Raw genomic sequence first — 27,991 nt, forward strand, 5'->3', positions numbered from 1 at the left:
CATAACCGTACAATCAAAAATAATTACAGTTTTCACTTTTACAATAAAAATATTTACACACGTATGTATGTATAAATTAGTTTATTAAGTACTCCAAGCTGAAACTAATAACTAATAATAATAAAAAAAAACTAATACAACAGTATTGATTAATGTCCAATATTACTTAATTATAATGTTCTGTTTTTATTGAAATTGTTTGTAAAGAGAAGTTGATTCAGCTGTATGATCATTTTGGAGGCTGTAGTTTGTGATGCTGTTGAATTTTATTGCTTTATACAGACAGGTGCTTTATACAGAAAAGTCATAATTTTGAAACAGTAAGTAATTTTTTTTGTTTTTATCTCATTATTTTGAGTTTGCACCTCATAATTTTGACTTTCTGTCACGTTATTTTTTTACATTGTAAGTCAAAATTCAGAGTTTATTATAATTTTGACTTTTTTCTTGATTTTGACTTTTTATGTCAAATTTAGACAAAAAATTGTCTAAAAAAATTCTTACCATGATCGTTTTTTTCTTTTCATGACTTTTCTTCTATACTTTCATTTTTTAATTTATTTTTATTGTTTTTCACTGGCGGTAATAAAATAAAGTTTTATTTTGAAAGTGACAACCGGAAATGAGTTTTTTCACTGTTTTCCGCTAAACGGCGGAAAGATGGCGATGCCCATGAGGAGGACGCTGGTGGCCCTTCACAGAGCAACATGCCGCAGGTTGACGGTAACGACACATTTAATAACACTTTACTGTTTTTAAACAGTATGAGACAGAGAATATGACGAAGAAGCAGCTCGTTTGTTTCCTTCTGAACGCGCGGCGCCGCTCACAGTCTTTCCCGGGGCTAGCTTAGCTAGCGTTAGCTAACTGTCAGGACATACAGGAATGTTTTCACCGTGAAAATAAAAACAGATAATAAGAAATTTCTAAGTCAAAATGACGGCGCATGAAGTAGAAATTATTGGAGTTATTGAGGCTGAATTATGACAGTGCAAACAAGTTAAAATTCTGACTTTTTATTCATGATTGTGACTTTGAAAGGCAGATTTTTGACTGTCTTACTATTTAGAGTCGTAGTGGGTGGTGGATTATATTAAAGGTGTTTTTAATATTTTATCCACCCCACTGCATGCACGAGGAGGGGCAGAATATTAGAAACCCCCTTAAATGTACTGTACAACACCACCTTAAAATACGACTTCAATAATAAACACAAAGAAGTAAATTGTCATCTTTCTGACAGTGTCTCCAAAAAGTGAAACATTATGAGAATCCATGGCAGAGCAGCTGCATTGGATTGAACCTAATAAAGTGACCACTGAATACAGACTGACAATTTATAAAACCTCTGTGATCATATTCGTCCTCCCTCTCTCAGAACGCCGAGGTGTCTCTGGATGTGCGGCACCCTGGTCCACTTTTCCTGCCGGTCCGGACCAAGAAGCGGTACTTTATCCCTCCAGCAGTTGGCATGAAGACGAAGATGGAGGGATTCACCGAGGCCAAGGCCCGAGCAGCAGGCATTGTTGGCAAACAGGAGAACATTGAGAGGCCCATCAACATCTCCTGCACCGGTAAAAAAAAAAAGCTGCTTTTCTTAACTAACTACTTTTGTATGAGCTGTAGTGTTTGGATGTTGTTACCAGGATAAAGGGCGCTGCAGTGGTCCAGTCTGGAGGGGATCAAAGCATGGATGACCTTCTCTGCAGATGAAAGCAGTGACCTGATCTTGGTTAAAAATCTCAGTTGGGCAAAGCAGAATCACACAACTCGAGTCACCTGATATTTAAAAATAACACCTAAGCTACTAGTATTAGTATTATTAGCCAGTTATTAGGTATCTTAAAGAAAACATACAACATCTGACTCAGGAAATATCAGGAATTCAGAACTAAAAACTAGAAAATTGTGTAGTTTGAGCAAATAATCAAGTAATCAGTGTCCATTCAGACTAATGCTCATAGAATTAAGGTGATGGTTTACCAGTGACTTTAACAGGTAACCAGTAGGTCTGGGTACTGAACCCTCAACATTTTTTCAGTGCCGACTGAATGTGGTTTTGGCATCAAAAACTGTGAAGATGTTCTTCTTTATGTTGTTCATATTCTTTAATGAGAATTTCTGTTTCTAATTTAAATAATCATTTTGTCACAGTTATTATTTATGACAGGATTTTGTCTTATTTTTGAATCAGTGAAAAATATCAGGGATGTTGGCAGAGGTTCAGTGGTTTGGGACATTTAAGATTTTCTTTTGTTAAATTAAAACAAAGTTTTCATAGAAGGAGATGTTTGTTTGTCTATATATATATATATATATGTGTGTGTGTGTGTGTTGCTAACTGCTCAGAGATGCAGTAGTCATCTGAATAAAGGCACTAGTCTCTTAAATTCAGCACATTTGTTCTCAGCTGTCAGAACCAGAGCTGCTGCTGTTGTGTTTGATAATAAATGCCAGTTCAGTCTCTGTGTGGAGCTGCTCTTCATCAATCAGACATCAGTCATGCACTGAATCTATCTATTTTGAAAACTTTCCGTGGTTGGAGGGTGCACTCTGATTGATCAGTCCTGTCTGCTGTCTTTACCAGCGGGCGTGTTCGACCCCTACGTCCCCCCAGAGGGTGACGCTCGTCTCTCCACTCTGTCTAAAGAAGGCCTGAAACAACGAGCTGAACAGATACGACAGAGCGCTACCTCTCAGCTGGCGTAAGATTGTTTTTCTAAGCTGTCACATTGTTCCTGTACAGATGCTTTTCCTGTCAGACATGTTTGGCTTGCAGGAGAGAATTGTGTTTGGTGTGAGTGTGTTATTTTTTCTTTTTTATTACAGCTGCGTCACTGAATTGAATCCAAAGCATTTTAAAAGGTCGGCCGTTTTTCATTTTGTCTTCACAGGATTCGTAAAATCAAAGAGCACGACTCTCTGTTCAAAACCAGGGATTTTGCAGAGCGAGCTCAAGAGATCTTTGTTGAAGCTCACAACGCTCTGACACAGTAAGAAAATGAACTCATGTCTCTCACCTCACTCGGCCAGCTGACACAGCTCCTCTCAGCCTCAGAGTCAGGGAGGAATAACAAATCTAACAGCGAGACATTTGTTATAGAAGTGACAGAAACACTTGTGCTGCTCTCAGCTCAGGAAAACACTCAAATAAAGAAAGCTCCTTTGCATTTTTGACAAATCAGACTAAAAAAACTAGCATTGCTCAGCATATTTTGACAATTAACCAGTTTTTATTATTGTGTTATGCATATAACTGTGCATGGGCCTACAAAACACCACAGTTTATACAGGCCAGGTCCAGAAACAGAGAAGCAACTTAAGCTTCTCTCACAGTCAAACCCTCAGATCATCATTTTCTACAACAGTATTAATAAATCACTGACAAAAACACACAGTAATCGTCTGTTTTACTTCCTTTTTCAGGCATTTGAGACAAAGTTAGAGACGTAAACACATCAAAACTGGAGAGCTGCTCTAGGTTTAATACATATATTATAGAGCTGATGCCCTGAGATGATTTAGTGTTGTTAGTTTACTGTGTTCAAGCTGTCTGATACTTTATGTTCTCCTCAGTGTGTTGTCCTTTGTCACTTGTTATATTTGCCCTGGTAATGTTTGGTTTAAGGTGGCGAGAGAAAGATTAAACCTCTGGTCTTGTTTTTGCAGGTTTAACAAGGAGAAGCTTCACTCCTTGGTAACAGAAAGATGTTACCCGGTAAGTTCTGATTCAGTTGCACGTTTTCTACTCGTTTACATCAAACACCGCTCTGTAACTCCTCCCGTCGCTCCTCTGTCCCGTGTTCAGGAGATGACGAGGGGGAACCGCTACAAGACCATCCGCTGGAGTTTCATCGAGTCCCTGGAGCCGCCCAGAGTGGTCCACGCCCGCTGCACCGACATGGTCGCCAAAGGCAACGTGTACGGCCAGGTGACAGTCCGCATGCACTCCAGACAGGTACGATCCAGGTGGTGATGGTTCCAGAGCAATTATGATATGACTTTAAGACTTTTTGTCAAAGTCTGAGTTAGTTTGTTTCTCAGATATATGAGATGACCGAGCATACGGTCATTTACTTACATTTAAATGTAATGTATGCATCATAGTTTATTTTTTAAAACATGATGATTCATCTCAACAGGATTATCCTTCTAATAAGTGACTGAGATTTAATGGGAATACAGATGTCATCATGGAACAGGCTCAGATCAGAGATCATTGACAATGTTTTATTCCTCTTATTAAACTGTTCCATTTATTTATGAAGAGGAAAACCAGTGGTGTTGTTAACCTCGGCTCTAAAACTGTTGACAAAATAAAGATCCCTGAAACAACTGATCAAGTCCTCAAAAACCATTTAAGATTATCATAATACCACAAGGAATGTGTTTTAGATGTTTATTGTTTATTCCAGGAGCCACTTATGAGTATAAGTTGCAGATTTGGACATTGTTTGATATAATCCGTGCCCTTGTGCTGCTGGATTTTGTTGACCAGCTGTAGTTGTATTGAAAAGTTCAGGCATTGATTTTTGAAGTGAAAAGAAGTAAAGACAACCCCTGCAGCAAACAGACATTAGGACCGTAAGTTCAAATGCTGCAGCCTAAAAATAACTCAAACCTTGAAGCACCTGCAGGAATCGTAGGTGAAAACCATCTGTTTGTTTATATTGTTATTTAGTGGCTCTTTAACTCATGTAAATGATCTTTTTAACTCATGTAAATGATCTGAATACTTCAAAAAATCCCTGTTTTTGTTAATGGAGTCTGGTAGTGATATATAGAGATGTTTCTGGTTAAACTAAAAGGATCATGACTCTTTAATAAAAAGCTCTGTCTCTGTGGGAATCAAGCACTTTAGTGGACGCTACAATCAAGACGTAATGAATCCTCTTCGATGTGTTCTTGTTCTTCAGACTCTGGCCATCTACGACCGCTTCGGGAGGCTGATGCTGGGCAGCGAGGAGCAGCCGAAGGACGTCTTGGAGTACCTGGTTATAGAGCGACACCTCGTCAACCCTTATGGCCGATGGAGGTTACACGGAAAAATAGTGCCGTCCTGGGCTCCCGCCAAAGATCCAATTATTAAGGTGACCTTCTACTCTGCACCGGCTGACAACATTTATCTTTTAGTAAGAAAAAGGCAGAGGTCCAAGCCACTCTCACTGTCAAAAGGAGATTAAAAAACCTTTATTAACTGGCCAGTTCATACTTCACTTTAACGACCACGTGAACAAGGTTGATGGAATATGTAAGATTTTTAATATCATTTATTTTTCTTGTCCTTGCTGTCACATATGCCTCTCTTAATGGCTTTCGCTCCTTGTCATAAAACAGAGGCTGAAATATCTGGTGTTTGATTTGAGTCCAAATTCTGCTCTGGCCCAGATCAATACGGGAGTAACCTTTATATACGTGAGAATAGAATACCTAATAACATTATTCATATGTTTTTATCACAGCATAATACTGTAGATAACCTCATACATGAATCTTGGAACAGAAACTTGTGCAGAGAAACATATTATAAGCCAAAATTAAGCATGGACGTGCATCCAAACTGGGTTACTCCACGCCAAATCATATCTAAATATATATCATATATATATTTGCAATGAATTTTAGCACTTTTCCCTAAGGAAAATTTAAATAAAACAATGAGGACCATAGCAGGTTCCACTCCTGTCAGTCAGAACAGGAATCTGAGGCTGCAGTGGACACAGAATCAACAAAACTGGACAGTTGAAGACTAGAAACACGTAGCCTGGTCTGATGGATCTGGATTTCTCCTGAGGCAGCAGATGGTAGGGTCAGAATTTGGTTTCAACAGCCTGAATCCATGGACCCAACCTGCCTCGTGTCAACAGTCCAGACTGGTGGTGGCGGCGGTGTAATGTTGTGGGGGATGTTTTCTCTGCACAGTTCGCGCCTCTTAGTACCAATCGATTATGGTTTTAATACCACAGCCTGTCTGAGTCATGTTGCTGTCCCTTTATGGCCACGGTTTACCGACCTCTTCCAGCATGATAATCGTCTCAGACTGGTTTTAATAAACAAGACAGTTTGGGATGTGGTGATTGGCAGCATGAATGTGCAGCTGACAAATCTGCAGAAATTAGAATCTCAGAAGAAAGTTTCCAACATCTTGTTGAATCCAGAGCCAGAAGAACAGGGGCTGTTTTAAGAGCAAAGGGAAGAACCACCCTGTATTAGCATGTCGTTCCTAATAAAGTGCTCAGCGAGTATAAGACAGGAATAGAAGATGACTTGCATTATACGCTTCACTGCAAAACGTAGAACATAATCACCTTAAATCTGTGAGTCAGCCCCTGCTGTGTCTCAGATATACCTGACAGATGGAGCAGTAATGTTGCCTGGAAGCCGTTTCTTACTCTTCTCTGACAGAATCTAAAAAAGCTTCACCCTCAGTGCTCTGCACAAGTGTTTTGTCACTTTGTCAAATGAATATAACCGCGATGACACAGTCTCTGCCAGTGACACCTGCTTCAGTCTCATCTCTTTACTTTGCAATGGACCTCGGTGTAAATGTGGTCCTTTCACCCCTTTCATTTATAACAGGAAAACAAATGAGATTAACTGAGTTTATAGATTAACTAACAGGAGAGATGTTCTTTTTACATTTGATATTTTTCATTCCTTTTAATTCACCTTGTTGGTTTTAACATGCATAATGCCACAGCAGCTCCCACCAGACCTCTGCGGTTTGACTAATTGTCTGTGGTTATTTTAGGCTCCTGCCACCTGTCAATCACAATCTGTCAAGCCAACTGACAAAGAGAAAGCAGGGCGAGCTTTCACCAGCTGTAGCCTACAAAATAAAAAACTAAACAAAGATAGATTTTACACAGTTTCAGCTTAATCTACTGCTATTTTTTGTGTTTTTATTGGTATTTAGTTTATAAGCAACTGAGGTCAGGACATTTCTTTTAGAGTAATGTCGTCATTTAAGTTCCAGTCCCTTCCCACTGTTTTGAATGATGCAAACTGGTTTGCCTGTCTTTGTCCTGAAGGTTAATTCTCTTCTGAACAAAATGAGGCGTTAATGGGCTGTAGAGTGGATGGATACTGGAGATACTTGTTACATATTATGTGATGATGTTTTGATTTTGCTACTGATCTGCTCCTTGTTCTCTTCCAGACCGTCATGATTCTCGGTCCGAAGCTGAGGCCCGGAGAAGAGTTCGATGCCCTCAACCATGAAGTTCCCAAACCAGCGGCAGTTCAGTGGTATAAATAGGCCACCAGATGGCGCTGCTCTTTCCATGAAAACCGCAGTAGGACATTATCACCAGCCATGAGCCAAATGCTGTTTAAAATTTGGCTGTGGATGGTTAGTTTGTCCACCTTGGCAGGAAACCAGGCTTCCTCTGGAGCCTCTTTTTCTGTTTGAAAAAGGCTTTTGGCCGTTCAGACGGTGGAAGCAGCAGGTGAGTTTTAGGATGAACAAACCACCGTGTCCCGAAGCCAATAAAGCTGCTTCTTACTCTACAGAAAAAAATCATCACACTCAACATGGAATAATAACAACAGCCCTTTTCGTGACTTCAACTCAGTTTAGTTTCACACATTTTTTATGTTTTCTTCATGAGACTAATTTAATGTGTACATGTAAAAAATAAAATGTACAGATCTCCAGAAATTGTACGGTTTATTTCTGTGATGAATATACTGCATGTCGACCTCGGGAATTACAAAAATAAAGTGTCCCATCTGCTTCTCTCCACACCAGCTTTTTTCAGAATAATCTTTCATAGAAGATACATACAAAATTGAAAACCGTACATAGGCTGTTTCTCTGCAAAACGAGGGGTGTGTTACAACAATATTAGATTTTCCTTTTTTTTTTTAATGTGACAACAAATTACAGCACGCTCATTCAAAAACACACAAACATGCAACAACGCTCACAAAACTAGGTCACTTCACTGACAAAAAAAACTTGGCGCAGTGTTTAACAATGAGATCACTGAATGAAAGAAACCTGAAGCTGCAACAGCAGCAGACGTGCTGATAATCATCACTGACAACAACTGAAACAACTGACTGTCAATTTCACAGAATAATTGTTGCATAGACATTTGACTTAATAACATCAATACAGAAACTGGTAATATTGTAGGTTTTACTCCACATAAACCCTTTTCCAAAATAATCCTGCTTTTACAAAGTTGCAATCATCTGTGGAATGACTCATGTCAGACACTGAAATGTAGGTCCACTCTTGATGAAAAATCATTAGGTAATATAATAGTCTTAAGAAATCTTTGACTGATCCATAAGTTGATTTAAGCAAAAAAATCTGCATCATCATTTTTACAATGGTCCCATCTTTGCATATTAATGAATTCTTGCAGAAGGATCTCTTATAATCTAGCTCCTTTAGATATCTGCTTAAAGAATCCAGATGAAAACTAATGTACTTGACCAAAACCTGAACTTGCAATCATTCGACTAATCATCTAATTGGGAGCATCTCTATTTTTCATTAAAGACCTCCCTAACTTGTGTTATTTGCAGCATTTGGACTGAGCAAATTTCAAAATTTAAGTGTATATATATATATAATCCAACAATTTGATGTTCTCTGAAACTGCCATTAACATTGTAAAAGTATGTAGTCTTCACAGCCTGTTTGTAAATCTCATTGTCCAAATTCTGTGATCTGGTTTCCAGTGAACTGCATTCACATAAAAAGCAGAGACAATTTTATACAGATCTCAGATATAAAAAAATATGCAGTATTCACTCTGGATTTTTAGGGTATAAGTCTGAGTTTATGGTGATTTATGCAGTTTTTGGCATTGTTTTATTTAAGTGGTTGAATGTTACTTTACCCATCATTATGGCTGAATCAAAAGCGAGAGAGTCACTTGAGTAAACTGGTATGCATAGTTTTATCAATCATTAATACGTGATTGAAATGTAATTTGACATCCATTGTAGTCCTGGCGGCACTGCTTGACACTTAACACTTTCTTCTACATTAAAAATATATTTCCACAAAAGAACAAAATTAAATTGAATTTATCGTGTGTATGCTGGTTAAGATGAGAGTTTCATCTCGTAGGTCCTCTGCTATATTTGCGTTTGTGAGCGCTGTGGGCTCGTTAAGTTCAGATTTTGCGATATACTCATCCCGGCCATGTGTCCAACATACTGTACATACATGGCAAATGTGAATTGTCACCTAAAACATACAAAGACACAAAAACATTTTAATTTATAATGAGGAGTAGAAGCAGGAAGAAAAGGGACTTCATCTAATTGCTTTAGATGCCCTTCCATCATTCCAAAAAATGTCTGTTTGTAGGTCATTGCTGGATCAATGAGGGACATAATGAGTTTGCAATATATAGTTCAGTATAAAGAAAGCTCATTGTCAGTCAGGTTTGCACAACTCAAAGTGTCCAGCACATCAAGTCTTTACTACCGGTGTCTTAGTTGTACACTGCTGTCCCCAAACCAGCTGCAGGGGAAGTTTAAAAACAAAGTTCCCCCTGACTACCAACAGGGTACCAGCGGAATGGCTTTATAGAGTTCACATTCCTCCTGAGTTAGCGGGAGTGTTCAAAAGTGAAAAGTAAATGTTGGCTAGATGTAGGTCACAAGTCAGGTGGGAATACAAGAGCCTCAGCAGCACATTCTGCATCGTCCTCTTCATCTTCCTCTGGAATATTCTCAGGCTCCCATGTAAAAACGTCTGAGGCATTGTCTGTGAATGAGCCAGAGCTGCTCCTTACCAGTTCCCAGGGACACAAAGCATCACGTCGACCCAAGGCTAAGGTTCCTTTAGAGTCATCTATCTGCTCTGGGCTAATGTCAGCTGGAATCTCTTCTACAATAACTGGCCCCTGGTCTTCTGTGACTTCATCTCTCTCACTGTGGTGAATATCAGCTTTGCTTTTGATTGACATTTGTGGATCTGTCAAATGAATGTCTGCTCCAGCGCTGTCTTGCTTTTCTTCGGTCTCCCATGGACAAACATTTCCCCGAGCGCTATCTTGTTTTTTGGGATTTCCTGGTTCTTCTGTCTCCCATGGACAAACATCTGCCCGACCAGTCTCTTGTTTTGTAAGAACTTTTGGCTCTTCAGTCTCCCATGGACAGACATCTGCCCGAGCGCTGTCTTGCTTTTTGAGAACTTTTGGTTCTTCTGTCTCCCATGGACAGACATCTGCCCGACCACTGTCTTGTTTTTTAAGAACTTTTGGTTCTTCAGTCTCCACGGACAAACATCTGCCCGACCACTGTCTTGTTTTTTAAGAACTTTTGGTTCTTCAGTCTCCCACGGACAAACATCCGTCCGAGTGCTGTCTTGCTTTTTCAGAACTTTTGGGGCTTCTGTTTCCCATGGACAGACATCATCCTGGGAATTTTCTTGTCCTTGTAGTTTCTCTGACACTTTAGATACTTCTGTTTTGACTGCCCCTGCTTCTTCTGTCTCCCATGGACAAACATTTGCCCGAGCTGTGTCTTGCCTTAGACTTTCAGATATTTTGGGGGTCACTGGTTTTCCAAATTCTGGTTCCCCAGTTTCCCATGGACAAACATTTGCCCGAGCTGTGTCTTGCCTTACTTGACTCGCTTTTGTTTTGGGTGTCGTTGGTTTTCCTGATTCTGGTTCCCCAGTTTCCCACGGACAAACGTCTGTCGATCTTCCCTGTCCCTGTGACACTGTCTTGGTAGCTGCAGTTTGTTGAGGGGACTCCGTTTCCCAGGGGCATATGTTTACTTTTATGTTGTCTTTTCCTTGTGTCTGTATCGACACACCTTCTTGTGAGTCTTGTGGATTTCCAGTTTCCCAGGGACAAATATCTACCTTGATGGTCATTTGTGAAGTTGGATCTGTATTTGTCGGCTCTGTGCTTCCTTCTTCCCATGGACAAATACCTTCCATGATTTTAGGAGGTTCAGGGAAATCCCATGGACAACTATCTGCTGTTTTGGTCCCTTGTTTACCCCAGTTATGGACAGGTGGATCATTATTTAAGATATCTTTTGGTGCACCAGGATAGATGGCAGGTTTCATAACCTCTTGCTGAAAGGGCACAGTCAGTGTTCCCTGGGTGTCCAAAGGATTTAGGTTTTCATACACAACTTCAGCCTTTTCCTGAACATCCCAAGGACAAACATTAGCATATTCACTATCTTGTCTTGAAGGTTGGGGAGATTCTGCAGTCTCCCAAGGACAAACGTTTGCTGGTTTCAAAGACTGTTGTTTGTGCGAATCTCTGGACAGGGTTGCATGAGCAATAACAGGAATATCTTGTGATTCCCAAGGACACACATCACCACGGACACTTCCTTGTCTTCTCACATTCCCTTGCTCTTTAGATTCCCATGGACATACACTGGATTGTTCAGATACCTGGGATTCCCAAGGGCAGACATCTGCTTTAATGCTCTGCTGCTTCTTTGGTCCCTCTACTTGCTGCAAAGTTCCAGCTCCTTCCCATGGACACACATCTGCATGAGAAACATTACGAACTGGTGTAATTCGATTACTACCTCTTCTGTGTGTTGAAGGAGTTCTAGAGCTGCTGGCAGTTTCCCACGAACTTATACTACTGCGTTTGCTGTTCTGCCTTGATAAAAACACATTTTCATAGGTGCCATCTTTTTGCATATCATCCATGTCCCAAGGGTAGACGGCAGATTTTACGATCACAAGCCTTCTTGGGCTTCTGTCCCCAGAATCCCCAGAGGACAGTCTGATTGCATTCTGCTTCACAAGGCATGGTTTTCCATCTGTGGTTGTCATACTTCTTTTCCCCAGTGTCCTCTTTTCCATGCTCGGGCGTCTACTAGATGCTCCTGATCTGGGTGTCGTGGAAGCACTCTCCTGACTTTTTTGAGAGACAGAATCCTCTCTATTTAAATTTCCTTCCTTACTGGATCTGCTTCCTGCATCCATGGATCCCATAATTGATTTCACAGAGAGCCACTTAGTGGTGGTGGTGCGGAAGGAGAAGACACGCTGATCTTTTGTGACCTTCGGTCTTGGAGAACCTGGAGCACTTGCAGACACAGGAGCCTGTGGTTTGGGAGACTCAGTCTCGCCTTGTAATCCTCTATCCTCTGAAGGAGTCTTTTCTACAGGTGGTATATGGTCCCACGGACAGATAAGCGCCTGTGGAGATGGTGGCCTTTTTTCCTCAGAAGCCTGAGAGTTTGCGTAGGTGACATGTTTCTGGTTCCTGTCACCTGATGGTTCTTGCTCCACCTCCCAAGGACAGACCTCAGCCTTGTCAAATGACTCTGACTGGAGAGCACTCCTGGTCTGATCACTAATGGAAATGCTCTGCCTGGATCTTGTCAGCACTGTGCCGGCTCTGTTAACCTTGGGTATATTCTCCATAGAGTGGGTGGTGGTAGAGGTTAAACTCCTGGATTTATGAAGTCTGGTGTGATCTGGATGCAGGAGATTAGTATCAATTGTCAAATTCTGGGCACTGGCTGACTTGCAGACCCCTGGTGGAATATCTAAGGAGTCTGTCTCAGATCGTTGGGAGGATCTCTTTGCAGTGTGGGGCTTTAATGTGGAGTCACGCAAGGAAGAGTCTCTTTCCCTGACATAGTGATGATCACTCTGGGATTTGCGCATGGATGGTGATGGTGACGGTGTTTTCATTGAACTTTTGTAACTGATACTGACAGTATCTGGGGTCCTCCTAAAAGAGTCGGACAGATTCACGCTTCTACTGCGGAAAGATCCGTCTTTCTCCTCTCGGCTGCACTGTCGGCTCATTGTTTCTGGGATCTCAGCAATGCGTCTAATAATGGACCTTCCCAGTGCACATCGAGAACTTCGCTTCTTTGACAGATGAGGGTTGTTTGCGGTCATCTTCTTCGTCTTGTGGACTTCTAACTGGGCATATAACTTCTTCAGTTCATCCTGGTGCATGTGAAGAAGGGAGGGAATTGATGAAGGGATTGAGGAGGTGGTTGAAATGTTTAAGGAGAGGAAAAGACAAGGAGAGTAACAAGTCAGAGGAAAGGTAGAAGACATGTTTTCATGTAAGAAGAACACAGTTTAGGATAAGAAAAGGATAAAGGGTGGAGAAAGGTCATACAACATATGTCCATTCTACTGCCGACGGTATCTCCTGTTAATTTATGATTTAATTATAATACATTTAAGATCTTTTTAAGTGAGTCTACGTGTGGTCATAACTGAAATTAAGGGATATTTATTTTCCTTATTTAAATGTGACCTTTGGAATTTCTTCCACCGTTTGTAAATTAAATCCCAATGTAAAGTGATAACATCGCTCTGAGTTTACCCGAAAGTCCTCCGGGTCCACACTGGGCTCACTCCAAGCAGAGTGAAAACTGCTGTTGAGGTACGAGCCGGAGCGCCGCAGGTCCACTTCGTCTTCATACACCTCTGCTGCAATTTCCTCCCTCCCAGGCTTAGACACATGAAGAAACTGTCGAACAAACACAAACATAGAATTCATATGTAAACATTTAACTGAGTTGCTTCTTTGTGTCTCATTTCAGAAGCCTGGATAAAGCCCTTATCCTGGTTTTCAGAGACCTGCATATGCTAGCTAGAGTACTCCAAAAGAAACCGGGGCCCTGTTGCAGGTATACATCTTATCTAGGTGTCTGAAGGCTGACGGCCTGTGCAGGTTAAATACATCTGGTAATTAAGATTGGAGAAAGTATTAAAATGCTGATCTATTCAAGTCCTTCGCAGACAGGTTACAGGACATCGGTTTCCCAACATGTTCAGTGGAGCAAGTCAAGTCAAAAGCCTATGATTTGAGGTTAATGGTTACAGTCTAAACCTCATAACTGGGATTCTCATGTCCATGTAAACACAATTTTTGATGTGAGTAGGTCTGTTGATCTGCTGGGTTGTTGGTCCAACACTCAAGTCCATGAAATTTCTCCAGAAATAATGAATGGATTCTCATCATGTTTTGCAGAGATATTCACGATCCCCAAAAACGTATAAAGACTATTGCCTGTAGAAGTTTAATAACATCTTATACATGTATTACAAAAGTTAGCATGTTACACTAACTTATGCTAAATTGTAGCATAAATGTTAGCATTTAGCTACCTAGCACTGGAGTGCCTTTCAACAGCTGAGGCTGACAAGTTTGACAATGTATTGTTGAGTCTGAGGTGTCCTAAAATGGCAACTGTACAGAGGATGAACAAAAATTTGGTTTGCAAGATGTAAAAATTCAACATTTGAGAGGCAACCTGAAATAATCAAATTGGACTTATTTTCACTTCTCTTCCACTTTGCCAAAAATATTTGACTGTCCCTTTACTCCATGAGGTGCAAATAAGTCACTACTAGTGATCTTTATTGAGGTAAGAATATTTCAAGTATTAAGAGTAATAATACTTGATTGATGACATTTTTCTCCTTTTGACCACTTATTCTACCCCAGAATGGATTAACTCATGACTCATAAAAATGCAGTGTACCTTGGGAATGAAGAGCAGAGCGAGCGTCACAGTGATGGTGACGTGGGTGTGCGTGAAGGAGAGCAGCAACATCCAATCAGGATGAAGAGAGGGAAAGGTGAACCTGCAGAAGACAGGTGAAAACAAACATCAGTGTGCTGTGTTTGGACTGTGCTTGTTGCTCAGGTATATTTGGTTTGCTGGTTTGGTTTTACAGGTGTGTGCTCAGTGTTTACCGGAACACGTGGAACATGGAGGAGAGGAGCAGCTCGTTGTGGATGGCGATGCCCATGTAGCGAGGCTCGTGGAAGGCTGAGGGGACCGGCCTGACGGCGGTCCACAGGGAGCTCCCCCAGCACAGGAACAGAAGCTCAGCTATGGCAGAGGAAAGAAAGGACGGGAAACAGCAATGGCTTAGTTTGGACTTTATTTAACTTTAGTTTCTTGGTTCAACTCCGACCTTTCTCCACTGCCACTCACCCACAGCCATCATGTAGTCCCAGCGGTCCAGGTAACACAGGTTGAACCCCTGTCCGTCCGACGTGGTGGTTGTGATGAACACTGGGATGTTCCTGTCGCGGTTCTGCAGGACGCCCACCGTCCATGCGCACAGGAACCAGCTGACCGTCATCAGCATCACTCCCAGAATCCTCAGCAAGTGGAGGCTGGACATGTAGGGCACTCTCTGGGCTGTGCGTGAGAGGAACACCTTCAGGACCCTGCGCAAAGGTAAGAACAAATCAGTGTTTGACTGCTGAACAGAAAATGTAGACAAATGTAGACACAGTGGCCACTTTATTAGGAGGTGTTTCTACTTTTTCATCCTCCCTACTTACAAACATGAGGTGATGAGAATATTAGGAACACCTCTGAATATAATGTATGATAAAAACTTGATGTTAAAACATATAATTGAATCACAGAATTTGACTTTTTGGCAGAACTGTTGCATCAAATTGGATTAGATTATACAGGTGTACCTAATAAATTGGCCTCTGAATGTTGGGGAGAATAAGGGAAAACCACCTTTGGAGGTTTAACAACCTTAATGTACGGTCATTTCACTTAAGTTTGTTTTTGTTTTGTTGTAATGTAGCCGTGTAAGATAAAAGTAAGTGAAACATCAACCTACCTGTACATTTTCAGAGTGACTGTGCCGTAGACGATGGAGAAGCCGAGCATTCGGACCCAGCGGAGCAGGATACACCTGAAGGTGCTGGGCTTGAAGTACATGATGAAAACCTGCGGGGACGACAGAGAGTCAAACTGCAGCAGCAGCAGTGTGGACGACAGTTTTTGTAGGTGTGTAAATCAACTCATTATACATACTAATGCCTGACTAGTTTGACTTCTACTACCACTACTATTTTAACTACTATAATATTCACTGTACAAGCGCCTGTAACGTTTATAGACAAAAGTAACATTAGTAGTACTTCTGTGCCTATTACTGGTACCATACAAGTACTGTTAGTACTGAAACCACTACTACTGCCACTGCCACCGCTTTTACTACTACTGCTAATACTTTTACTACGAATATTGCTTTTACAGAAGCAGTACTACAACTGCTACTACAACTTGTACACTTTACCTATTACTGCTACTAATATTACTCTGTTACGAGTACTTTTTCTACTTACTGTGATGATATGATGTGATGTGTACAACTAGAGAGCAAATGATTTGCTGATTACTTGATCAACAAAAACAAACAAAAAATGATCAATTGATCGTTTCAAGTAAAATTCCCAAATATTTCCTGGTTTCAGATTCTCACCAGAGGGAATTTGCTGCTTTACTTTGTTTTATGATAAAGTAAACTGAATATTTTTGGGGGTTTTGATGGTTGTTGAGTGTCTTTGGCTTTAGGATGATCAATAAAATAATCGATTAACTGAGGAAATAATCTGCAAATTAATCAAGAGTGAAAATAATCTTCATTTGCACTGCTAATTAACACTAATGCTACTGCAACTGTCACCAGTACAACAGCTACTACTGCAACTAGAAGTGTAGCTACTACTACTGCAACTCCTGGTGCTATTTCTACTATTGCTACTACTAATGTGACAGAGAAAGCTGGTGCTCTAGTAAAAAAATATAAGCTTGAATACCTTAAACCTACTCGAGGGGAAACAAAGAAGGAGATCTGTATAGATAAAAACTGCCTGAACTAAATACCATTTTTACACTTAATACTTTCAGCCAGTCACACTCAAACAACATGTTGTATCTGTGGTCGTCTGCTGCTCAGTACGTAACAGTAGAGTGGATGACGGTAATCCAGGAATTAAAGCTCATTCTGCTGCGACAGTCAGTGTCAGTCACTCTGGATAAGAGCATCAGCTAAAGCCTAAAAATGTGAACGCAAATTTACATCATTGTGTTCAAACCACTCATGAGGGATAAACAGCTCGGAGTGAACACGTATAGAATCAGAGACGAGGTGCAGTAAACATCCAGAGTTTAATCAGGAGAAAGGGTCTGAGCTCAGAGGCAGACCGGGGGTCTCGGTTGTAGACGGAGCTGCTCCTGAGGATCTAATCTACAGCTACGGCAAGTGGGGAGAGCCAAAAAACACCAGTAACCTCTGTGAAATTAAAAGGGATAGTGCCTGCCTGTGGTGCATTAACAGTTCATTCATTGTGTAGAAGTTTAGGCATTTTCTCTGGAGGGAAACAGCTACAGGCTGAGAAATAAGGACACCACAGAAGAAGAGTGGTTTAAACTCTCACACTGGCTGCCAAAATAATGGATTTTTAAAATCCATTTTTGCAGTTCAAAGGCTGCTAATCCTGCTTGTTGAACTGGCAATATTTCACTTATTAGAGAAAAACCCTCCACGGGGAGATGCTTTATATTTACGATTTTCTCTTTTGATTTTAAATGGCAGTAAAAGGAGACTGTATTTCCAACGTAATACTTCAAGTCTGGGTCACAACTAATACCTGCTAACATCTGGGTTTATCCACATTAAAAAAAACCACATGTATACGCTAATTTTGGTGTGAAAAGGGTTTAAAAGTATTATTTAAGGACCTAACTTTTAGCATGCTTTTCCCACGAATGTTGCTGCCTTTGTTCCCGTCTAGAGACGCGTTTCTGCAATTTGACTCCCGGCTAAAATCAAACTTAAGATGAACACGGGGAAGTGAGTCTTTCTTTGCTGTAGTGAGTTCTAAATGTCTTTTAATCAATTCAATCAATGCTTTTTAGCATCCGTGACCATCCTCCACACGTGTGCACACCAGACAACGAGCCCTCCGGCAGGTGACTGTTTGTAGATGAAATGGAAACCCCATCACAGCTGACCCCTCGCTGAGATGAGATGAGATGAGAGAGTGACCTCTGACCTTTCGTCTGGGACATTCGGCTCTCAGAACTACAGTCTGGTCTGTGGGCTGCAGTTCACCTTTGTACTATCTGACATTACTGTAGATGGTTTTGCATGAAATTTAACCTCTGTACAGCCGATATCAAAACATTAGGGTCTGTTACCTGATAGATAAGTACGTCCTTGCTTTGCTTAACTGACAGGTGTCTCAGCCTATCGCACTCGTCCCACCTCGGTTGAACCTGGGCTCCTAATCGTAATCCTAAAAAATCCTAATTCAGGCAAAAATAATGTGGATTGTCTCCTGTACCTGCCAAGATGGCAGCGGGTGGGAAAATCAAATCCAGTTCTCAAAATGCCCGATCAGAAATCCTGTGGTGCTGTCTCCAGTGTTCTAACCTTGTTTAGTTTTGATCTACAGCTTGTAATCTGTTCAGTTACTATTTACAAAAAAGTACTCATTTAGTTTGTTACCAGAATAAATCTGCAATGCAAGCTGCAAATGTGAAGATTTAATGATTAAAACTGACATAAATTTACAGAGATGTTACTAACAGTGGTGGAAAGTAACTAAGTACATTTACCTAATCACTTTACTTGAAGACAATTCCAAAATACTTGTACTTAACTTGAGTATTTCCATCTTATGCTACTTCCTGCTTCTGCTCCACCACAATCCAGAGACAAATCTTGCACTTTTTACTCCCCTACATTTATTAGATTACTTTAGTTACTCTGCAGATTCAGATTAATGACACAAAATATGATCAACAAATAAATTATGATGTATCATTATAAGATAAAAACATGTGGCAGTATGCATAGTCATTAAAATAATCCCACTTTAATGTATCAATAATTATAACCCCAAATTATTCAGATTCTTTAAAATGAATTCTTACTTTTTTATTTTTAATATGTATTATATAAGTAAAGTATTTCTACAGTGTGGTGCTGCTATTTTTACTTGAGGAAAAGATCATCATTTTAGATTTTGAAACTTGTGTGCAGTTAACAGGAGCAGAGCTGCTCTACAAACAACACGTTACCACTGTTCACACATCACATTAAACTCAATCACTGATCAATAATCAGAGCTCTGCACACACACGGAATCACTCTGCGTCAGCAGGAGCGAGCTCCCATCGACTGACGCTTTCAGATGGATGGATGAAAAGTCACTGGCTGACTTACGTTAACGGCTCTTTAATTGGTAAAATGAATCCAAAGATTGATTGATAATCTATCAATGGAGCAGAGAGACGTTATGAAAACTGGCGACTACACACCCACCCCATTTCCATCTCCACTTACAGCACACACACACTCATTCAAACACGCCCTCACCCCATTCACCCTGCCCACAAATCGTCCATTATGATATAATCCGCTGCGCTGTGCGGTGCAGTGATCTGTAAAGAGCTCTAATCTGCCACACTCTCTCAGCCACACTCACCGGGAAGTAGAGGAGCAGAGAGCCGAACAAGATCGTCTCCAGCAGCAGGAGGCCGGACGCCCGGATCCTCTGGAAGGAGGAAGAGGAAGAGGACAAGTTATGGGAAGATGTGGTGCTGGCTGAGAGGTTAAAGGACCTCACAACAAATATTAAACTTGAGATTTTAACAGTCTTATGTGATCAAAAAGGACATTTCAGCTGAATAAAACACAGCTTCACAGCCTGGAACAGCTTCACTGTCCTCCCTTCATCTAAACTCCTTCCATACGGTGGCCCCGCTGGGCCAAAAAGCCCTGGCTCACCCGGCTGCGACGATGCCTGTAGGCCACCAGCATGCTGACGAAGATGAGGAGCATGAAGACCCCCTGGATGGCCAGCACAGCGGCCCTGAGCAGCCAGTCCTCTTGCACCCAGCAGGGGGCGCCGTCCTGGCAGCTCTTGCAGCCCGGCCAGCACGGGAGACAGATGGGCATGTTCGGGTAGCACATACCGCCGCCGTCGCCGCTCACGTTCACAGGGCCGCCATCTGCATCACACACGGACACATGTAGCTACACCTACACAATCCCATGTGAGGGCCTCGTATACATGTGACTTACACCTTTAAACCCTCACACAGCGCATACAGATACATACTGAGAACAAGAAGCTGGGGGTAAATTTTCTGTCCACTACTGCAAAAACCAGCCAGTGAGGGATTGGATCCTTATTGCTGCACTGGTCAGGGTACTATAAGACTCCTTGACAGGTAGGATGGGACAGTGTCTTTAAAGGGTCCAATCTATGAGTCTGTTTTGAAACTTTATGAGCAAAAAAATCCTCCCAAACTAGCATAACACGTTTGTGTAGTTAATCGCTCTGTTATCAATCAGTCATTTTGTAAAAATCTGCTGAATTGTCACAGCTACAGCAAGCCACGGTTCACTTGCAGCTGCATTAATTGCTTTTTTTGTGCACAAATGACCTGAAAAAAGATCAAAACAAATGGAAAAATATGCAGCTACCACAAAATCACCAGCTTTAGATTGTTAGGCTAGTGTATTAGCTAACATCAGCATTCATTTGCAGTCGTTTTTAAGTCTTCTCTTAGCTCTGTTTTGGTCTCCAACAACTCCTCACTTTATTCACAAGCTAATTGCTAACTGTGTCTCTATTTGCTGAGCAGGTAGTGTGCGGAGGGTTTAGCTGAGATTTTACCTGGAATTGGCTTTATTTGAGGCAGAAATCTCAGGAGTAGCTTCTTTAGGTTGTTTTAGCTGCTGTGGACAGAGGTTAGTGATCCACTTACCTGGGTCCTGCAGGGCTATCTCAGGGTTGTAGTAGCCCTCTTTGCAGCGGCAGCAGTACTGACCCAGTCGAAAGCCCCGACCTGGAATTGGGATGCACTGTAGAGAAGAAACAGAAAAAATGTTCAGGTTTTCAGGGTTTTTTTTAACTTCTTCTATCCTCCTCAGGTTTGATGCCTGAGGTGGAGTCTCCGTCATGGAAACAGTATCTCCAGTAAACATCCTAATCAAACTAAAATGGAAACTGGAAAGCTTTGTTAAACACAGTTACGCACATATCCACTTGACAACTGCCCAGTAAACATTTTCTACTGTTGTCCATTAACAGCTCCTACTGTCTCTGCTGGTGCTGTGTTATTGAGACTTTGTTAGTACAGGAATAAAATCCATAGCTCTTAAATATTGTTATTCATTTAACTCCCTCCCTTTTTTGTCCTCACAACAATGCAGCATAACACAATTACAATGAAACAAAACAGCCATAAACGACTGTAAAGAGAAGCCAAAATGTATGCAGAGACGACAAAAACAACATCAACATCATACAAACAACAACAAAGAGACTGCAAAATCACTACATAAAACTACTACAAGGAGATGCAAACTGATTACAAAGAGGCAGTAATGTTTGTAGTCGAATGAGATGCAAAACAGACACAAACTCAACTGACTACAAAATGGTGTTTTGCGACTCAGTCTGGTTCTTGCTCCTTTCTAATAAGGCATTTTATATTTCTATGACCAGGAGCCCACTGTTTCATAATCCGTCCATGTGTAAATATAAAATTAAATGGTGTTTAACTGACCAGAAAAAACTGAGGAATAGATCAAAACCAAAACAAAGTGTGTTGCAGGTTTGAATAATGTTGAACTGTGAGGACATGAAGCAGTGCTGAAGCTAACAGAAGCTGAATGAATAAAGGTTAAAAACGAGGTGGCATTACTCTCTCACTCTATTTCCTGCTGATGCTAGCATCAATTTAGCCAGTCGGGACAGAGAGACAGATTCACACACACACACACACACACACACACACACACACACACACACACTTGGATGCTCTGTGTGTTAATCTAAGTTAAAAGCTAAATGGACACATAATGCCTCTTCTGAGAGCATTATCCTTTTCTAGAGAAATCCTGTTCCAATGTGTGCACACACACACACACTGAACACACACACACACACACACACACACACTCTGGCCTCACATATGTATATACAAACTCACAACCCCCCTTATCAGATGCTCAAAGACCTGATGGCACGAGCTGAACATTAATGTGATATGGATTATACACAGCGGTCAACTTAATTCTCTTCATTCTCTGGATGCATCTCAGTTCAACAGATAGTAGTAGTAAATCAGTGGATTCGCTCGTCTGTCATGTTTAACTTGAAACCGTGGGTCATCGCACCGGCCACTGCAAACGCTTTACAGCTGCACGTGCCTCGTAGTCTGTGGTTTACATCAATGCATTCAAGAAACTAAGCTCCAAAAGATGGAATATATTATCATGGATGACTTGAAGCAAACATTTCGCTTAGAATCAACCCTGAGTTTTGCCTCTGTTCTTGTTTGTGGGTAGTGTGTCTGATTAACTACTACTGAGATGGAAGGAAAGGACACGATGAGGGCAGCCATTAAATAAGGCAGGGTGAGACGAGATGAGATGAGATGAGATGAGACAAGATGAGATGAGACATGCCAGGGGAAATTGAGACAAGGTAGATGAGATATGATGAGAAGAGATTAGACGAGATGAGAGAAGACAAGGCATGAAAGGACCATAAGGGAAACACTACATGAGATGACATGAGATGAAATATGATGAGATGACACAAACTGAGATATGATGAGATGAGACAAGACAAGGCATGAAACAACCATAAGGAAAAAACAATATATGAGATGATGTGAGGTAAGATGAGGCAAGATGAGATGAGATAGGCCAAGGGAAGATGAGACAAGGTATAAGAGGACCATAAAGGAGACGACCACATGATCTGAGATGAAATGAAATGGAATGATAGAAAGCAGGGCAAGACAAAAAACAAGCATTAAAAAGACATATGAGCAATATGAGATGAAATGAGATGAGATAAGACAGGAGAGGGCAGGTCAAGATGAAGCATCAAAAAAGGCAGGGAAAAAGAAAGACATGAGATGAGACAAGACATGAAAGGACCATAAAGGGAGAGACTACATGAGATGATGAGAAGGGAAGAGACAGAATGAAAGAAAACAGGACAAGATGAACCCAGACAATAAAAAAACACAGTAAGAGAAGATGAGACAAGATGAGACAAGGCAAGACACAGAGGGACTATGTGAGATGCCACACAATGATAAGAGATTTAAAAAATGAGATGGGATGATATCATATGTGATGAGAAGAGACAAGTCAAGACATAGAAAGTCAGGGCATCAAATTTTGAGACAGGACAGAGGAAGACAAAGAAAAACAAGATGAGACAAGACATGAAAGGACCAATAGGAGAAGACTGAGATGAGACAAGGCGTGAAAAGGACAAGGCAACATGATATGAGAAAGGAAAGATTAACAGAGATTAGATGATGTATGATACAAGACAAAGACATCAGAGGACATGACAGGACAAAGATGACAAGATGATAGGAGACATGACGAGATGACACCACGACAAGACACCCAGACCCAGGACAGAAGAAAGTGGGTGACCCACTACATGCTCTGCTCAGCCAAAGGGTTTGAATCCTCTAAGCCAGGTAGGACAGGATGGGACAAAGGGTGCCATGTGGATTTGGGGATTTTTGGGACCGTTCTTCTCTTGTGTTTCAAACCTCTGTGAGTGCGGTGCATAAAGGGGAAGTATGTCAGCGGGGCTGGATTATCGCCATAATCCATCAGATCATCCCGCAGCCCGCCACCCAGCACAGCCATCTTTAAATAGACGGCTGAGATGAGAGGTAGAGGATTGGGTCTGGACAGACGGGCCGGCAGGGAAAAGGGAGACTGAAGCAAAAAGACTGGTGGTGACGGCGGCAGAGGGGATGGAGGGGATGGGCGAGCAGACAGAAGGGTGGAAGTGTGAATGGGTGAAAGGATAAAAAGGCAAAAAAACAGAGCAATGAGTTCAGACAGAAAGGGCTTAAACCATTTTGGGAGGTCGCAAACAGTTTAGAGTGTATTTGTGTGATGTAACTAAAAGTCATAAACTTGAGTTAGACAGTTTAAACAGTTCGTCTACAGTTCAGGCCAACGGTTCCCAACCTTTTTGTCAGGTGCACCCCTAGATAAGCAACCACCACTAATTACTTCAGTTTATATACATTTTAACTAACATTTTCAATGGGTTATATCCTTCTTATCCCTTCATTTTAGAATTATAATAACTCCTAATCCACTTCAAATCTAGTAGAGATTCTCTGTGTTGTTTGTTTTGGCTGTTCTGTGTCCTGCCATTCTCCATCCACCCAACAGATGCCCTCAGTCTTTCCCACCAGTCCCTCTTTCATAATTTTCCTCCCACCAGCTTCCAGTTTCCAGCTCTTTGGCCATTTGTACGTTGTCCTTCATGTTGTGGACTCCCATTGTCTTCCAGTTTGCCTGTAAACCCTTGTTGACAAGTTTTCAAACATCATAAATCAGTCTAAAGTGACAAAGCTGAAGAAAGTTGTAGATGTATTTTGATCTAATGAAATGGTGCAGTCGTTAACAGCATTACTACAAGTACCATATTCCAGAACTCCAGGACTATTTTAATTGCTGAGAAAACTGGAGGTGTGAGTGGTGAATGACGGACGAGATCTGAGACAAATCAGTCGTCCAATATCCAAATTTCCGTCTCTATCAACACACTGCTTCAAACTGAAGAGAAGTTCCTAAAAAAAACACCACAGGCGGCAAAAAGAGTTAAGCCAGAGATGATTATTTCATTAACTGACGAGGCTGATAGGCTGAAAGTGATTTTGTATTACACAAAAAGGGGACATCCTGATGGCTCATTAATCTAAGGTACAGTACAGTATGTACCGTATAGCCACTGTCCTGGGCACAACCAGTGTTCGGCTTTATTACGTAATTTCTCGCTCTCTACTTTAAACTATCTAATAAAATGTTCAACACGTGATCCCCAAAAGAAAACATATAGAAACACGTGTAAAGCTGAAGCATGTTTTAAGCTAAACAACTCCTGTGAGATTCAAAATGGATGCTTTACGAGACGACTTCATTAAGGATAATACTAAACTTCAGTTTTTGTCTTGGTTTTCAGAACATTTCCATGGACGTTCACCATTTTTGATGCTTCACAGGTAAGGTGACATTTTCATTATGTTTTTCTTTATGTTCGGGTATGAATTCCCAAACCAACCCATAGGTGACCTGGGTTATCTCAGTTTGGTTGCAACTGCATGGTGCATTCAAGAGTCACGACAGAAAACAGTATGACAATAGGTTTTTTGCTAGTGTACACATTTCATGGCAATTCATCCAATATTTGCGGAGACCTTTTATGCCTGCTTCCTTTAACCATGACCAAAAATGTCAGACTGCTGATGCGGCTGTTAAAAGGTCAACAGATGTGTCAGTCCGTCCTGTAGATGTTGAGATATTTTACTGGATAAGTGAAAACTCTGACTTGCTGATAAAATGGCGCTAGATGAAATGTCAGGGGATGATCACCAAGATTTATCATCTGGAGAACCTTTAATATCGATCAGTTTTCATGGTAATCCATCCCAATAGTTGTTGATAAATTTAAGTGTGGACCAAAGACCAACCATCGTCCCCATCGTTAATGTAAAGCCGTCTATAAATGGCTACATGGTGGTGCTGTTAGATCTATATCTGCAGCAAAAACAACCACTTGTTCCTTGGCCTGTTGTCTAACTTTCCACCAAATTTCACTGAAATCTGCTGGGTAGTTTTTGAACTGTCCACAACTAATAAACAAGAACATTTAACCTCAAACATAAACCTTTCTGATCTGCTTCAGCTCATAAAAACCAACAGCAGATAGTTTCTGTTCGGTCCTTGTGTTGTTGTGTTTACCTCCATGGTGGTGCGATTGCACTGGTGTGTATCAGCAAACCAGCTGTCTCCTGTTGCACACTGGTCCAAGTCGATGTCCTGAATGTTGACGTCCACACGGATCACACCTCTGATGCAAAAAAAAAACAAAAAAACACACACACACAAAGAGACAGGTGTGTAAACAGAGAGTAAACACAAACAGTGTCTCTGAACACCTCATCTTATTTTCTCCTTAAGCTCCATGTTTCCTCTGCAGAAACCTGCGAGGCCTTTAAGTGGATTCCCCTTTGAAATGTCAAAATTTATCCAACTCTGTTGACATAAAAACCCAAACGCCTGTCAAACATGTCTCCTGAGTGCTGGAGGAAAGGTCACAGGGGCCAACACAGAACTAGAAAGGCAGAAGAAAAGAACAAACGCTGCTGCTGAAAATTGCAAAGCTTCTGTCCTTTTCAGGTAAAATCTAATTTCAGACTCAGCTGAGTATTTGTGAAATGTCATCCTGGTGTTGAATATGTTTTACTGGCAAGAGAAACTGCTCCAGTCTCAGTGAAAAGCATGAAACAAACCCAAGATAAGAGATGTCCTAACCTGGACTAATGATAGAGACTACCCAGCAGACTGCTCTGCATATTTACTGGAGACTTCATCCCTGGAGAATCTCAGCTCTCTCCTTCCAGATGGCAGGAGGCATTAAATAAAAAGGTCTAACTTAATGCTCCAGGTTTGCAGAAACCTGCGAGAAGATTAAATAATTTGTGCAAAATCAAAGAGTTGGGAGAGAGATGTAAACATGTCAGGGGGCTTTGAGGAGTTGGTAGTTTTAGACCTGTGGCTTGATGAGGTTAATCAGCACCAATAACTGATGACGTCCAAACTCTGCAGCACTACACCTGTGTAAAATAAGTGACATCATCAGCATGAGACAGCTTGGTTGTGTGTGTGTATGTGTGGCCCCTAACCTGAACTCAGGGGTCAGGTCGGGCTTGAGGCCGTAGAAAGACGTGGACAGCGTGAGCATCCAGCCCGGCACGAAGCGTCCGTCCTTACAGTCCAGAAAGGGGGCGCTCGCCCAGCGCACCCCACTGCGATTTGTCACGTAGCTGTCACCCTGCCCCCACTTGGGTGTGTCCAAGGTGCTGAGGTCATTGAGGAGCACCCGCTTGGACAGGGCCGCCATCGGCTGGTTGGACTCTGGGAATTTAAAGCTTCTGAACCAGCTGTCGTCGGGGGCCGGGGCGGGCGGGTGCAGGCTCTCCCAGGCCTTGGATAAGTCCTGGAGAATGATGGTCTGCACCTTGGCCCTCGGGTTGCGGGTGGCGCGCAGCACCAGCTGTGGCACCGGGGCGGTGGGGTCGGCGTCGAAGGTGAGCAGGGCCCGCTGGATGAGCGCGTCGGCCTCCAGGAGGGCACGGACCAGGGCGTGGTACCACTCCATGTCCTCCTGCACCGTGCTCTCCCGCAGGTCACTGGCCTGGAAGATCATGTTGAGGAAGTTGGCAGTGCTGGCTAGTGCATCCAGAGCCGGACGGAGGGGGGCGCTGAAGCTGACAGGCAGGGATCCGGTCTGGCCCGGGGAGCTGTACGCCCGTGAGCAGCGAGCCACCTCCAGAGCAGAAGAGTCTCCGGTGTACAAGAAGGTCTCAGCTGGTGACCAGTCATCCTCCTCCTCTGTGGGAGCTTCTGAAGGCGTGGCTGCAAACCCAGAAGGCTCTGGAGGTCCGAGAGAACCGGAGGGGCGAGTGGAGATGTCTGAAGTTCTGGTACTGTTTAGTGAAGAGTCCGTGCTGTTGACTGCCTCCACCGGGACTCCTGGTGTGAAGTCTGGAGTCACCTGGGCTCTGAGGAGGGACGGGAGCAGAAGAAGAAGCCAAACAGGACCCATCCTTGATTCACTCTCGGGGAGGCGGTGGAGGGTGGGGGGAGGGAGGGGGTCACACCCCGACCACACCGTCTCTTTTCGGCTCTTGACCCCTTACTAATAAACTCGAGGAGATAAAAACGTCACATGTTGGCGGAGGTTCGGACTTTCCGCAGAGATTTCTTCATCTTCACATCAGGGAGGTGCGGCGGCGGCGGCGGCGGCGGCGGGTGTCCGGGAGGAGCGCGACCACTCTGTCTGCGGCGCTGCCGCTCACACTCGGAGCGCACGGCTCCATCTGTGCGCCGCACGGGCACACGCACGCGCCTTCCTGCGCTCGCAAGAAAACAACATCACACCTGCGCGTCCTCGGTGGTGGGAAGAGGCGGCTGACAGGGGGAGCGAGCCCCGCATCTCTGCAGTCCGCCCCGGTGTCTCCCCCACTTCCACCCACACACACACACACACACACACACACGTCGTGTTTTAAAGTCGCAAAGCCACGCGCCAAGCTCCGGAGCAAAATAAACGCAGCGTGCGCAAGAAGGAGGAGGAGGAGGAGGAGGAGGGGGAGGAGGAGGGAA

General features: G+C 42.4%; 2 protein-coding genes and 1 long non-coding RNA gene across 3 annotated transcripts; 2 read left to right on the forward strand and 1 right to left on the reverse strand.

Moving 5' to 3' along the window:
* The first annotated feature begins 609 nt into the window (after positions 1-609).
* Positions 610-7,744, forward strand: mrpl45 (mitochondrial ribosomal protein L45). The gene is made up of 8 exons (XM_018677484.2): positions 610-723; positions 1,379-1,574; positions 2,588-2,705; positions 2,895-2,993; positions 3,670-3,718; positions 3,809-3,958; positions 4,917-5,090; positions 7,160-7,744. Exons 1-8 carry the CDS (start codon positions 661-663, stop codon positions 7,256-7,258), a joined length of 948 nt encoding a protein of 315 aa, XP_018533000.1. The 5' UTR covers positions 610-660; the 3' UTR covers positions 7,259-7,744.
* Positions 7,653-27,460, reverse strand: gpr179 (G protein-coupled receptor 179). Its single transcript, XM_018677435.1, is given in 12 exon segments — positions 7,653-10,243; positions 10,246-12,916; positions 13,305-13,451; positions 14,470-14,572; positions 14,685-14,823; positions 14,929-15,167; positions 15,581-15,690; positions 19,242-19,310; positions 19,544-19,767; positions 20,530-20,626; positions 25,565-25,673; positions 26,509-27,460. Coding segments are annotated over 12 exon segments (5,451 nt in total). The 5' UTR covers positions 27,432-27,460; the 3' UTR covers positions 7,653-9,623.
* On the forward strand, positions 15,657-24,820 carry LOC127142442 (uncharacterized). The gene is made up of 3 exons (XR_007813181.1): positions 15,657-15,750; positions 17,668-17,843; positions 24,786-24,820. It is a non-coding gene; the product is annotated as an uncharacterized LOC127142442 (long non-coding RNA).
* Positions 27,461-27,991: the final 531 nt, after the last annotated feature.

The sequence above is a fragment of the Lates calcarifer genome, linkage group LG5 (assembly GCF_001640805.2).
Source record: "Lates calcarifer isolate ASB-BC8 linkage group LG5, TLL_Latcal_v3, whole genome shotgun sequence".
Lineage (NCBI taxonomy): Eukaryota > Metazoa > Chordata > Actinopteri > Centropomidae > Lates > Lates calcarifer.

Coding starts and splice junctions, on each gene's coding strand:
- mrpl45 (XM_018677484.2), top strand. CDS start 661: ATGGCGATGCCCATGAGGAGGACGCTGGTGGCCCTTCACAGAGCAACA. Junction 1,575..2,587: donor CATCAACATCTCCTGCACCG/GTAAAAAAAAAA, acceptor TGTCTTTACCAG/CGGGCGTGTTCGACCCCTAC. Junction 3,719..3,808: donor TAACAGAAAGATGTTACCCG/GTAAGTTCTGAT, acceptor TCCCGTGTTCAG/GAGATGACGAGGGGGAACCG.